Raw genomic sequence first — 12,547 nt, 5'->3', positions numbered from 1 at the left:
TGGTATTGCCCAACTGATTCTGATAATTAAGGAGTTTATTGTACTGGTCTGCCTGTGACTATATTTGCAACCCACAGAGAGAAACAGAAGGGACTTCCAGGTCACCCAGCACTTTGAAAATTTAAATAGAAAAATTTAATTTCTGTGTTCAGCTGAAGATTCCCTTTGCTTTGTTATACCAATAAAATAAAAACCAGCAGGATCTTATTCAAGGGAAGAAGGCAAAATGCCACATTTATTGTGAACACAGAAGGAATCCTAGTAAGCAGTTAGTTATAGCTATAACATTCCATTCAATTTCATATTTATTCACACACACACACACTCACACACACACACACGAGGTTCTGCAAAGTTGTTATCATAGTTACCAGCCTTAGAGTTGCTCGTGCCAAGCCACTGGCTAGGTGGCCTGCACACCAGAAGGGAGCAGGGCCTTGTCAGATGCTCATCTGATGCTCCTGGAAGTTGGTTTGCAGAATCAGACCCCAAAGTTCTCAGTTTCTAGAGTCCATTTTTATAGGAATTTATTCCTATGCCAATCTATGGGAATTGCTTCATCATGCTGCTGCTGAATCAATCAGCAGATTGCACATTCCTGACGGCTCCGTGCTGCCAGATGTTATCTTGTTCTTCAGTTCTCCCATCCTTGAGGCTGTTGGGTGGATTCCAGTCTGCCCTCCGGGGGTCCTCTGGTTGTCTCCACTCTGTGCATTCTTCGGCCGATCAATACTGAACTCCTGGGCTGGCACCTCCCTGATCATTCATTTATTATCCACACCAAGCATCCACCCACATACATCCTCTATCTCTATTTTAATCACAATTGTGAACAAAGCTAGATAAATACAACAAAAGGGCAGGGAGTCTGTGTGCTGTTTCTGTTGTTACAGAGTATCGCTTTGAGTCTCTCCCTATGTGAGTAGTTGTTGTTACAAAGTATTGCTTTGAGAACAGACTCTGTCATAGGATATACTAACACAATTAGCAGCTTGCAAGTTTCACACAGAGAGGGAGAGAAACAGTAAAAACAAGAGACCAAAACCAAGAGACCTCTTTATTAGTAATACCCTGGAATTTAAACTATGGTGAGTCAAACTCATTTGTGATTTTAATACAGAACTTCTTTAATATGATCCAACAGCTTCCCTGGCTGAGCCTCAGGAGATCAGAGCACTGGCTTGTCACGCAATCACTGGGCCTGACTCTGCAAACCTTGACTCATGCGAGTCTGCATCTGCAGGCTCAGGGCCCTGATCAGGACCTGACTAGAAATGAGTTAGGTTGGTACACATTCTAGTTCCCCATGAGGTGCTTTGGCAGAGCCAGGTGAAAATTCAAGGCTAGAACAGTGGAGTTGGTTGATCAGGACTAAGGTGCTGGAAGAGCTGGGTTAGGATCGTTTGTGCAGTATCTGACCCTTGGTCAATGCCCATAATAGTAATTACTACTTGATTTCCCTTTAATGAACACTAACCTGTGCTCAAAGTTTTTAAAAACTTTAAAACAGTTTTAAAAACAGAAAGAAAGTCTTTAAATCTCTGCTTTCTTGCCCTCTGTTTTTCAGCTGCAGGGAGCCATCATGGTCGCTTCCTGTTTCCAAATATTTGTTGGATTTTCTGGCCTGATTGGATTTCTGATGCGATTCATCGGTCCCTTGACCATTGCCCCAACCATAACCTTGGTTGCGCTGCCTCTCTTCAACTCTGCAGGAGATGAGGCTGGCTCACATTGGGGCATATCAGCCATGTAAGTAACACTTCACCTTTGCAAAACTGGGGTCAGATTAATGGGATAAATAGTCTAAATCAGAAATTGTATCAGGTATTACATGCTGGTGGGGAAATGACCTCTGGATTCTAAATGCACTGTTAAATGCTGACAGGGTACTGAGCGTTGTACAAGACACCGATGGTAACACAGACTCTGCCCCAAAGAGATTATAGCCTTTACATTTACACACATACCACAAACAGAAAATGCATTTGATTTTTAAAATTCCACACCAGCAACAAACAGGCTAATTGTCATTTTTGTGTGGCATCGTCAGTGTACAAATGCTCTGTCATAGTCGTTCTGTTACATGTGTGGATATATATGTATGTGTAACAGTGTGAGACTCACCCCTGCGGAGCCTCTTGCTGGTCTCTCAGGGAATTAGCTCTTCCAGCCTCCGGAGCACCCTCTGCAGGCCAGTGTCCCGCTTGCCACTGGCCCCCGTGTCCCTCCCGGACCCCGGTGCCCCTTTCCCTAGGGTGCTGCTCCATGGCAGTGCCCCACAGTCTCTGGGTCTCCCCTCCCTGATGAACCCTCACTTCACTTCAGTCTTTGGCTACTGCCCAGTCACCATCTAGCCCCCATTCACTGGGGCAGACTGCATTGTATAAGCCAATCATCACAGGCAAGGGGGGTTTGGACCTGCTGCCTCTGCCTACCCGTGGGCTGCCCCCTGCAACCCCAGTACCGATCTTAGGCCATCTGCCAGGCCTGCAGCCTGGGGCTTTTCCAGACTGGAGCCTCCCAGTTCCTCTGGCCTTTCCCAGCCCTGCTTCACCTTAGGTACCCAGGTACACTCCCCAGCAGCCAGGCCCTTCTCCGTCTAAATGTAGAGAGAGACTTTGTCTGCTCCTGGCCCACTGGTCTCTTATAAGGGCCAGCTGAGCCCTGATTGGGGCGTGGCCACAGCTGAGCCTGCTTCCCCCAGTCAGCCTGGGAATTGCTTGCTCCCAGCCACAGCCCTCTCCTGGGCTGTTTTAAGCCCTTTAAGGCCAGAGCGGGTGACCAGTGGGTATGTGAGTATGTATTACCCACAAAAACTACATTAAAAGAACATTATTAAGGTTGCAAAGTCAAGCAGTCAGAAGTTAGGAAATGCCAGAATTAAGGTTGCCTGTGCAATCTTAATTCAGCCCCCTTGTTCGTATGCATTATGAGAGTCTTCAATTACACGATCCTTGTGTGTGTAGGCTGGGGGGAATATCAAAGAAACCCCCTTTTTGAAGTTAAAAGCTACATTGCTGGAACTACATAAAAATGAGGAAGTTGGTTAAACAGAAATTAGAAGGAACAGTCATGAATGAAATGCCTGCAAGCTGAATGAAAACTAGTTAAAAACACTATAATAGAGGCTCATGCTAAATGTATACCCAATTTTTTAAAATAAATAGTAAGAGTACTAAGTGCCACGTGTCTACACAGAGTAAAAGAGGCAGTTAAAGGCTAAGAGACATCCTTTAAAATGGGAAGTAAAATCCTAGTGAGGAAAATAGAAAGAAGCATCAACTCTGGGAAGTCAAGTGTAAAAGTATAATTAGGCAAAAAAAGAAGTTGAGGAGCAACTAGCAAAAGACACAAAAACTAAAACCAACCAACTTCAGAAGCAGGAAGCCTGCCAAACAGTCAGTGGGGCCACTGGACTATAGAGGTGCTAAATGAGCACCCAAGGAAGACAAGGCTGTTGTGGAGAAGATAAATGAATTCTTTGCATTAGTTTTCACTGTGAGGAAAATTCTCATACCTGAGCCATTCTTTTTAGGTGACAAATCTGAGGAACTGTTTCAGATTGAGGTGTCAGCAGAGGAGGGTTTAGAACACATTGATAAACTAAACAGTAATAAGACACCAGGGCCAGATGGCATTCACCCAAGAGTTCTGAAGGAACTTAAATACAAAACTGCAGAACTACAAACTGTGGTATATAACCTATCGCTTGAATCAGCCTCTGTACCAGATAATTGGAGGATACCTAAGGTAATGCTGATTTTTTAAAGAGAGATACAGAGGCGATTCTGGCAATTACAGGCTAGTAAGCCTAGCTTCAGTACTGGGCAAACTAGTTGAACCTATAGTAAAGAACAGACGTATCTGATACCTAAATGAACATAGTATGTTGGGGGAAGAGTCAACACAATTTTTGTAAAGGAAAATCATGCCTCACCAATCTAATAGAATTCTTTGAAGGTGTCAGCAAGCATGTAATGGTGATCCAGTGGATATAGTGCACTTATATTTTCAGAAAAGCTTTGACAAGTTCCTACACCAAAGGCTCTTAAGCAAAGTAAGCAGTTATGGGAATCGGTAACTAGTTAAAAGCCATGAAGCAAAGGGTAGGAATAAATGGTTGGTTTTCACAGTGGGCAGAGGTAAATAGCAGGGTCCTCCAAGATTCTGTAGTGGAACCAGTGCTGTTCCACATATTCATAAATGATCTGGAAAAGGCAGAAAACAGTGAGGGGACAAAGTTTGCAGATGATACAGAATTACTCAGGATAGTCAAGTTCAAAGCTGAGTGCAAAGAGTTACAAAGGGAAAACTGGGTGACTGGGCAACAAATTGGCAAATTGAAATTCAGTGTTGATAAATGCAAAGCAATGAACATTGGAAAACATAATCCTAACAATCCATACAAAATGATGGTGTCTAAATGAGTTTTTACCATTCAAGAAAGACATCTTGTAGTCACTGTGGATAGTTCTCTGAAAACATCTGCTCAGTGTGTAGCAGCAATCCTTGTCCTGCCAATCCTAACCTCCCTCCAATTCCTAGTCTCTTCTTGGTCTTCCTGCCCCTTCCTCCAAGACAACTAGCTCTTATTCCTTCCTCTGTTTCCCTCACTGGCTCCTAGTCTACCAACCTCCTCTGTCCTGCCACCCTCTAGTGCCAGTCTCACTAGACCCCCTTGTCCCAATCTACTCCCTTCCCTCCCCACAGGTATGGCTCTTGTCCCCTCTGCAATTGCATCAGATGGCTTCCTCCTCCACAGTGCCTGGATGCCAGGGGGGAGGGGTGGCACTGAGAGTACAGGAGAGACAGGCTCCCTTCTCTCCATTCTGGTGCCCAGCTTCACCCTGGCCCAGAGCAGCTGGGAACATCCTTTTCAGGGCAACTCTATCTTTGTCCCTATATGCCTAGGTGAAAGCCTGCTCTGTTGCTCTGTGGGCATGGTGCATATGCTGTCGGGTCAGCACTAGGAGCTGAGAGAGGCTGGAGCATGCTCAGTGAGGATATAATCTTCAGAAATGTTAGCTGCTAAAATCAAATAACTTTCTAATGAGTGTTTGCAAACTGTAATCTTTTTTCCCCAAAGGCTAATAACTTGGCTACATTTGGGTGGATTTTCACAGGATGGCAAAAGGCACATTCCTGACCCAATGGCCAAATTTCAAAGCATGGTCATGCTGGAGCTGTTCAAAGAAAAGGTTTTCAGAACTTTTTACTATGGGTAAAACAACTTAGTTTCCCTAGCCTCATTCTTGGAAATGGCTGATCTGTTTTAGCTGAAATTTTTCAAACGCAGGCATCCTGAGTCAGACAACCAGCATGCAAAACTTCAGCCTGAATGATTGTAGGTTGTTTTCGGTTGCTTATAAAATTGGCCAGTCTTATAATAGGAGGTGTTGGGTAACCTTAACAGGCAGTACTACCAGCTCCACCTAAAATACCATTTTTCAAACAATTCATAAACCTACCAACAATCTTCATTGGTTCAAGTGCACAAAAGACGTCCGTGAACAAAAGGGCAAATATGTTGGGTTCTGTAGCTTTAGAAATTGGGAAAAAGAAACCGTGACAATGGTTAGGCATGAAAAGCTCTCACAGACACTGGAGTCACCGGGCGATGCTCTGGAACGACTCCATACGAAGCCAGTCAGGACTCTGGGGGATCCTCCTCTCTCTGAGCAGACTGTCTCCAGGGCAAGAAGCTTAACAGCTTCGACCTTCCTGAGTCTGACCTTGGAGCATTCAGCATCCCATTCCACACTGTGCGCTTCCCACAGCGAGTCCGCACCGGCGGGGCTCCTGGGGAAGCCAGAGGGCCCTGCACCCTACCTCCGCAGTCAGATGTGATTCTTGGCCAGCCAGTAAAACAGAAGGTTTATTAGATGACAGGAACATGGCCTAAAACAGAGCTTGTAGGTACAGAGAACAGGACCCCTCAGTCCAGTCCGTCTTGGGGGGCAGGGAGGCCAGAGCCCCATCTGGGCCTCCCTCTATTTCCCCAGCCAGCTCCAAACTGAAACTCTCCCGCCCCTCCTCTCGCCTTTGTCTCTTTCCCCAGGTCAGGAGGCCACCTGATCTCTTTGTTCTCTAACACCTTCAGTTGGCAACCTTTATAGAGGAGGGGCCCAGGCCATCAGTTGCCAGGAGACAGGGTATCGACCATTCTCTGTGCAGACACCATCACACTGGGCTTCTAGGGCTCTGCAACAATCACACACCCTTATCCCACCACTGGCACCAGTTGTCACAGAGTCACCGGACGATGCTTTGGAACTACTCCATATGAAACCAGTCAGGACTCTGGGGGAGCCTCCCAGTCTACTGACAGAGAGGAGGCTCTCCCAGAGTCCTGATTGGCTTTGTATGGAGTAGTTCCAGAGCATTGCCCGGTGACTGTGACAACTGGTGTTAGAGGTGGGTTCTACTGCACCCCGTGAATGGCGCTTCTTGCAGTAAGTGACTGGGGAGCAGTAAAACGAAGGGGGATTAATGAGGACCAGGCATGCTGAAGGCTCAGAGAGAAGTGGTTTCGGGGGGCGGAGGAGCTACGCTTAACCCCTGGGAGTGTGACCAGCAAGAAGGACTGTTGCAGAAACGGGTCTCCCTGGGGACTACGGTCAGCAGTCTCGGGTGGAGGAGTCTGCGGCTCGACCCTGGGAGAGAGGTGGTGACCTGGAGAAGGGCTGGCACACTAGGGGCTCTTCTTTGAAACCATGGGGAGCTGAGAGCGCACAGGCCTGCGAGTCCACAGCAACTTGGGAGCAGCGAAGTGATGGCCTATCACCATCTCCTTAAGAAGGACATTGTAAACCTGTGCAAAAAGAGAGGGTTACGGGTTGGAAAGTTCACCAAAGCACAGTTAGTCATGCAGCTGGAAAATGATGACCGCCCTAAGGAGCAGATTCCTGACCCAGATGGGGCTACAAGAGGATCTGGGAGCAGCTGGAGTGGTAACCAGGCATCCCCAAGACTCCTGTCCCCGACTAGATGGTCCCCGACTTCATGATTGGGGTCTCCATCAGGGGGTCAGACACAGATGGGACTGGAGCTGAGTCCGAAGGAGCGAGAGGACCATGAGAGACAGCGAGAGCCCAAGAAAGAGCTGCAGAAGAAGCAGCAGCAGCAGCATGAACTGGCGATGGTGGAGCAGAGAGGCATAGGGGACTTCCCAGGGGTGAGTGGGGATAGACCCTGGGGTGCCAGTTCCGCAGGGAACCTTGATACTAAATTGCTGCCCCTGGTTAAGGAGTGGGGGGATGTGGATGCCTACCTCACTGCCTTCAAGCAGGCTGGCGATTTGAACCAGGGGGACCCTGCGGAAAAGCCCCGGTATCTAGCTCCCTTGCTGGGTCCCAAGGACATAGATGCCATCAGCCGGATGGGTGGGGTGGTGGACAGGCTTCCACTCCTGGCCCCAGCCTATATGTCTTAGCGTGGAGTTTCCTGGGCTCAGGCCCCTCAGAGCCCCAGTGGGAGTGGAAGGTGATGGTCAATGGGGAGACATTCCTGGGCTGGCGACATGCTGGGACAGAGAGAACTGTTGTCAGACCCCGGGTGGTGTAGGCCCACCAGATGCTGAGGGGCTTTGTGAACTGGGTGAAGGTCCCAGGTATGAAGCCCCTCTCCCTGCCTATGGCCCAGATCCCTGTGAAGACACAGGAGGGATCGGGCTGGCTGGTAGTTGGGGTTCTCCAGGATATCAACTGTGAGGTCCTGTTGCAGGATGACTGTCTCTCTTTGGGACAGGATCCAGGCCGAGCTCCTGTAACGGCCGAGGATTTGAATTTGAATCCAGGGAAATAATTGGCTAAGATAGAAATGGTCAGTGAAAAGGCAAATGACCTGGCTGGCCGGTGGGAGGAGCTGCTAAGCTCGGGATACCTGCCTGCCTGTAATCAGCCCCTTGGGGCAGAGTGGGATGGAGAGATGCTCCCCACCCCCGTGCACACCTGAGAGGGTGCTCACGCTGGCTCTGATGCTGTGACCAAAGCAGCGAGCTCGCTGCCTGCCCCCACTGGGACAGCAAAGGCAGCGCTGAGCATGGGGGGAACGGAGACCCCAGCTGAGTGTGAGGAGACACAGGCAGGGCAGGACGACTGCCAACCAGGTTTGCTTGGTCCAGAGGGGCTGCTGGGAAGTGATCCCATGGCAGGGAGGGAGCTACCAGGGACAGGGCTCAGCAAGGCTGTGACCCCAGCCCAGCCAGCGAGAGGGAACAGGTCCCCATCCCTTCTCCAGCAGCTGAATTCCAGACTGAGCTGCAGGAGAAGCTGAGGGAACTTGCTGGCCACCGTGCTTTCCTTGGGGAAGGCTGCAGGGAAAGATTCCTGTGGGAGAAGGGATTTCTGTACCGGGAATGGGCTCCCCCAGGGGAAGCAGAACTGTGGAGGATCAGGAGGCAGCTAGTGGTGCCCCAGAAGTATCGCCGCAGGCTGTTGTACCTCGCCCATGATGTCCCTCTCTCAGGACACCAGGGGATTCATCGTCCCAGGCAGCGGCTGCTGCAGAACTTTTACTGGCCCGGAGGCTGTGACGCAGCCTAGCAGGTCCTGCGACCCTGCCAGAGGGTGGGGAAGGCCCGGGAGAAGGGTGAAGCTCCCTTGAGACCCCTGCCTATCATAGAGGAACCTTTCCAGAAGGTGGAGAAGATCAGAGATTGGCCTGTTCCCCAGACCAAGAAACGGGTCCAGGCCTTTATTGGGTTGGCAGGGTATTACCGGAGGTTTGTACCCCCTTGAGCTCCCTAGCTGCCCCATCACTGAGCTATGTAAGAAGGGGAAGCCAGATGAGGTGGTCTGGACCAAGCAGTACCAGAGGGCTTTCTGTGCACTGAAGGAGGCTCTAATCCAGGGCCCGGTAAATCTGGTAAACCTGGACATTGCCAAGACCTTTACAGTGTTCACCGACGGCTCAGACGCAGGGCTGGGTATGGTGCTGATGCTAAGCGGGAGAGACACCCCATCGGGTATCTGAGCAAGAAGCTGCTGCCCCGGGAGCAGAACTATGTGGCCATAGAGAAGAAATGCCTGGCCATGGTGCAAGCCCTTAAAAAGCTGCAGCTGTATCTATTTTGGCGGCGCTTTAGGTGTATACCGACCACTCTGCCCCGACGTGGCTGTATCAAATGAAAGGGGTTGATGCTGAGATGCTGGTGACAGAGACACCTGGTCAGAGGGTGGCCAAGGTCAAGATGGGGGCTCTTAACCAAGAGAGCCCGAATCACAGCCCTCCAGACTGGAGCTCTGGGAGAATACCTGATCCCAGTTTGAACCCCAAGGGTTTTGGGGTGGCAAAAGGGTTGCATAAACCTTCCCAAATGCGGCCTCTGAGTGCCAGTCGAGCACACCTGACCTAAGGGAGGGCGTGAAACTGGAAGGGCCTGGTGAAACTCCCACCAAGGAATGGGAGAAATGCTGGGGCATCCATGGGAACGTTGGTGGGTTTGAACTTCTCCAGGTCACTGGCTAAAGTGACCCCACTCAGTTTGGTCTCGAAGGGGGGAGAGATGTGATGAAGTGGGAATGTTCTTAATGTTTTCTCTGAATGCTTTGTGAGTGCCTCAGTTTCCCTTAGGCATTTCTTAAGTATCTAGGTGGTGGGATAAGGGTGTCTGATTGTTGCAGAGCCCTAGAGGCCCAGTGTGATGGTGTCTGCACAGAAAATGGCCGACACACTGTCTCCTGGCAACTGATGGCCTGGGCCCCTCCTCTACAAAGGTGCCAACTGAAGGTGTTGGAGAACAAAGAGATCAGGTGGCCTCCTGGCCTGGGAAAGAGACAAAGGCGAGAGGAGGGGCGGGAGAGTTTCAGTTTGGAGCTGGCTGGGGAAATAGAGGGAGGCCCAGATGGGGCTCTGGCCTCCCAGTCCCCCAAGACGGACCGGACTGAGGGGTCCTGTTCTCTGTACCTACAAGCTCTGTTTTAGGCCATGTTCCTGTCGTCTAATAAACCTTCTGTTTTATTGGCTGGCCGAGAATCACATCTGACTGCGGAGGTAGGGTGCAGGGCCCTCTGGCTTCCCCAGGAGCCCCGCCGGTGCGGACTCGCTGTGGGAAGCGCACGGTGTGGAATGGGATGCTGAATGCTCCAAGGTCAGACTCAGGAAGGTCGAAGCTGTTAAGCTTCTTGCCCTGGAGACAGTCTGCTCAGAGAGAGGAGGATCCCCCAGAGTCCTGACTGGCTTCATATGGAGTCGTTCCAGAGCATCGCCCGGTGACTCCGTGACAGCCAGTTAGTCAATGCTCTGACTGTGTCGTGGCATATTTTTATATGGTAACAAGTATAGCTGTTCCTGTTAGTGCTTTAAATATCTTTCCTTATCTTGAGTGTTTTATCTACACGTTTTGTCTCTTAGAAAACCTCTTCATCTCATTACATCCGTGGACTTCATAGTGCTTAGAACATTATTACATTTATTGCAGTGACCCAGGCTAAACGAGGCTATGCCAACTGTGTGGAGAGGCAGAGGCAAACCAAGACAAACGAGAGAATTTTAAATTTTTAGAACTTTATAAGGGAAAACACAAAGATTGTAGCAGAAGCATAAATAATATAGAATATTACTGAGTACTGACTACTTATATTAATAAACTAGATGTTACCAACACATTAACCTTTGCAAGCTTGTACACACTACTCTTCCTTTGTGCAGTTAACACCAAATGCATTGTTTTTACCAAGAATGAAGAAATTTACTTAATATACTGTGTCATTTTGGCAAAGAATCAACTTTTCCTCTCCTTGGTTCTAAGTCCAGCTCCACTCTTGCTGTCCTATCCTTTGTGTCTCTTTGGCTAGAAGTGCTCCTTAGCTTTGGTGTTCCTGGGGCGGTCCCTCTCTTCACTGAGTTTTTCCACAAGAGGGGTTTCTTTACCTAGGGGCCCTCACTTGTCCGGTTAGTGCCTTTGACCTGTGTTCCTTCAATAGATTTTCAAACAGTCATTCTCTCTGTTCGTTTACTTTAGGTCCTTTGTGGGTGGGCTTCTCATGTACTGTTTTCAGGATCTTTTTACTCTAACACAGCTTCTGATCAATTCCCTGTTCCACCAGTTATATTTCCTTTCAGTTCTTTCCCTTGAGTCGCTCTCTCCAGTACGGCTGTAGATTTTATTTCCCACTACTTCCCATTTCTAATAGTGTCTGCTCGCTTACCCTATTCAATTTTTTTCAGCTTCTACTGACTCGAAACCTCTCCTAGCTTTCCTTCTCATTTCCAAGTCCCCTATTTCTATTCTCCTGTTCTTTTATTTTATCACCTCACCTCCTACCAAACTCCAGTTCATCTGCTAACTCAGCAGCTAGATTTTTCTCCTTTACCACCAGCTTGTCTCAACGGCCTCTCCTTCCACCATCATCTGAGCCCCTGCCGCAGCTTGAGCTACTACTGTCCCTTTGGCTGTTCCCTTCCCAGGCCAGCATTTGATGCTGCCGCATCACAACTGCAGGTCCTAATAGTACCTCAATAATTCAACTGCAGCAGGTGCTAGTGCTGGGGCCAGGTTCTGTTATCAACTCCCCACTGATTCCTATTTGGAATAATCCCTTAATTTTACATACATTTAATTTGGGTATAAAAAACTGCATGGCTCTTCAAAGGTTTAGCTAACACACAGTAATAGAATGTCTTCATTTGTCTACCAGCATATCCCATCTGCTCAGAATTTGTTTGATAAATATTTTTGTTTGTTCATTCTCACCTAACTGGGGCAGTTATGGCCTGCAAGGTTGTATCCCCCAGTGGAGAATTAGCTACATAAATCCAGCAGTACAGATCACACTGTAGGAAACAGCTATAAATGGGCAGTAATCACAAATATAGACCTAAAAATTGGAAATCAAATTAAAATCACTCTCTGAAGAAAAACGAGAACTGGGTAGAACATCCGGACACTTGGTTTTCATTCTTGTGTTTCTTTCAAAACAAGAACTTGCACAGGTATTATTGGCCATCTGGATGTGACATCAGAACTGGGCCATACCTGCCTGTGGTGGGAAATTGAAAGCCTGAGATTTATCTCTCAACTGATCCTTTTCTCCTTTTCATATGGGTTCACTTTGCCATTTAAAAAACATTGACATTGAATAAACTTTAAATCATGAAACGAATGTCCTTTCCTTCTAATGAAAATAGTGTGGCCCAAGAATAGTTTCCTATACAACCTGCCTGGACATAACCGATCTCTCTATTCTGCCTCTATTCTATTTAACATCATGTTTAAGCCTCTGGCAGATGTCATACTTGGTGGTTCATTGTATGTAATTGTTTGGCTGGTTTCTGAGGCAAAAAAATCAGAATTGAAAACAAAACCCTCAACAAAACTATATTTAAAATATAACTGAAGGCTTGTTTCAACCTCAACTTTGGTTTGGGTCTTCCCGTGACACTAAGGGAATGTCTACACTAGGGGTGGATGGTGTAAATTACATCTCAAGGGGACATATCCATGCTAAAAATAGAAGTGAAGTCAGGGTGGTGCAGCAGTGGGAGGGGCTAGCCACCTCATGTACGATCCTGTCTGAGATCCTAGGGACGTATTCAGGCAGCTAGC

At 48.3% G+C, this 12,547-nt stretch overlaps 1 protein-coding gene across 1 annotated transcript in view; it reads left to right on the top strand.

Annotated features, from left to right (window-relative positions):
• LOC102943211 (solute carrier family 23 member 1) overlaps positions 1 to 12,547 on the top strand; it is a 73,456-nt gene that overhangs the window by 44,585 nt on the left and 16,324 nt on the right. Inside the window, exon 5 of the mRNA XM_037884111.2 lies at positions 1,568 to 1,749. Within this exon, the coding sequence (XP_037740039.1) occupies positions 1,568 to 1,749 (182 nt within the window). The remainder of the gene's footprint in view (positions 1 to 1,567; positions 1,750 to 12,547) is intronic.

Source organism: Chelonia mydas, chromosome 1 (genome assembly GCF_015237465.2).
Source record: "Chelonia mydas isolate rCheMyd1 chromosome 1, rCheMyd1.pri.v2, whole genome shotgun sequence".
Classification (NCBI taxonomy): domain Eukaryota; kingdom Metazoa; phylum Chordata; order Testudines; family Cheloniidae; genus Chelonia; species Chelonia mydas.
Note: the sequence above shows the minus strand (reverse complement) of the source record. Positions and strands in the feature narration are given on the sequence as shown.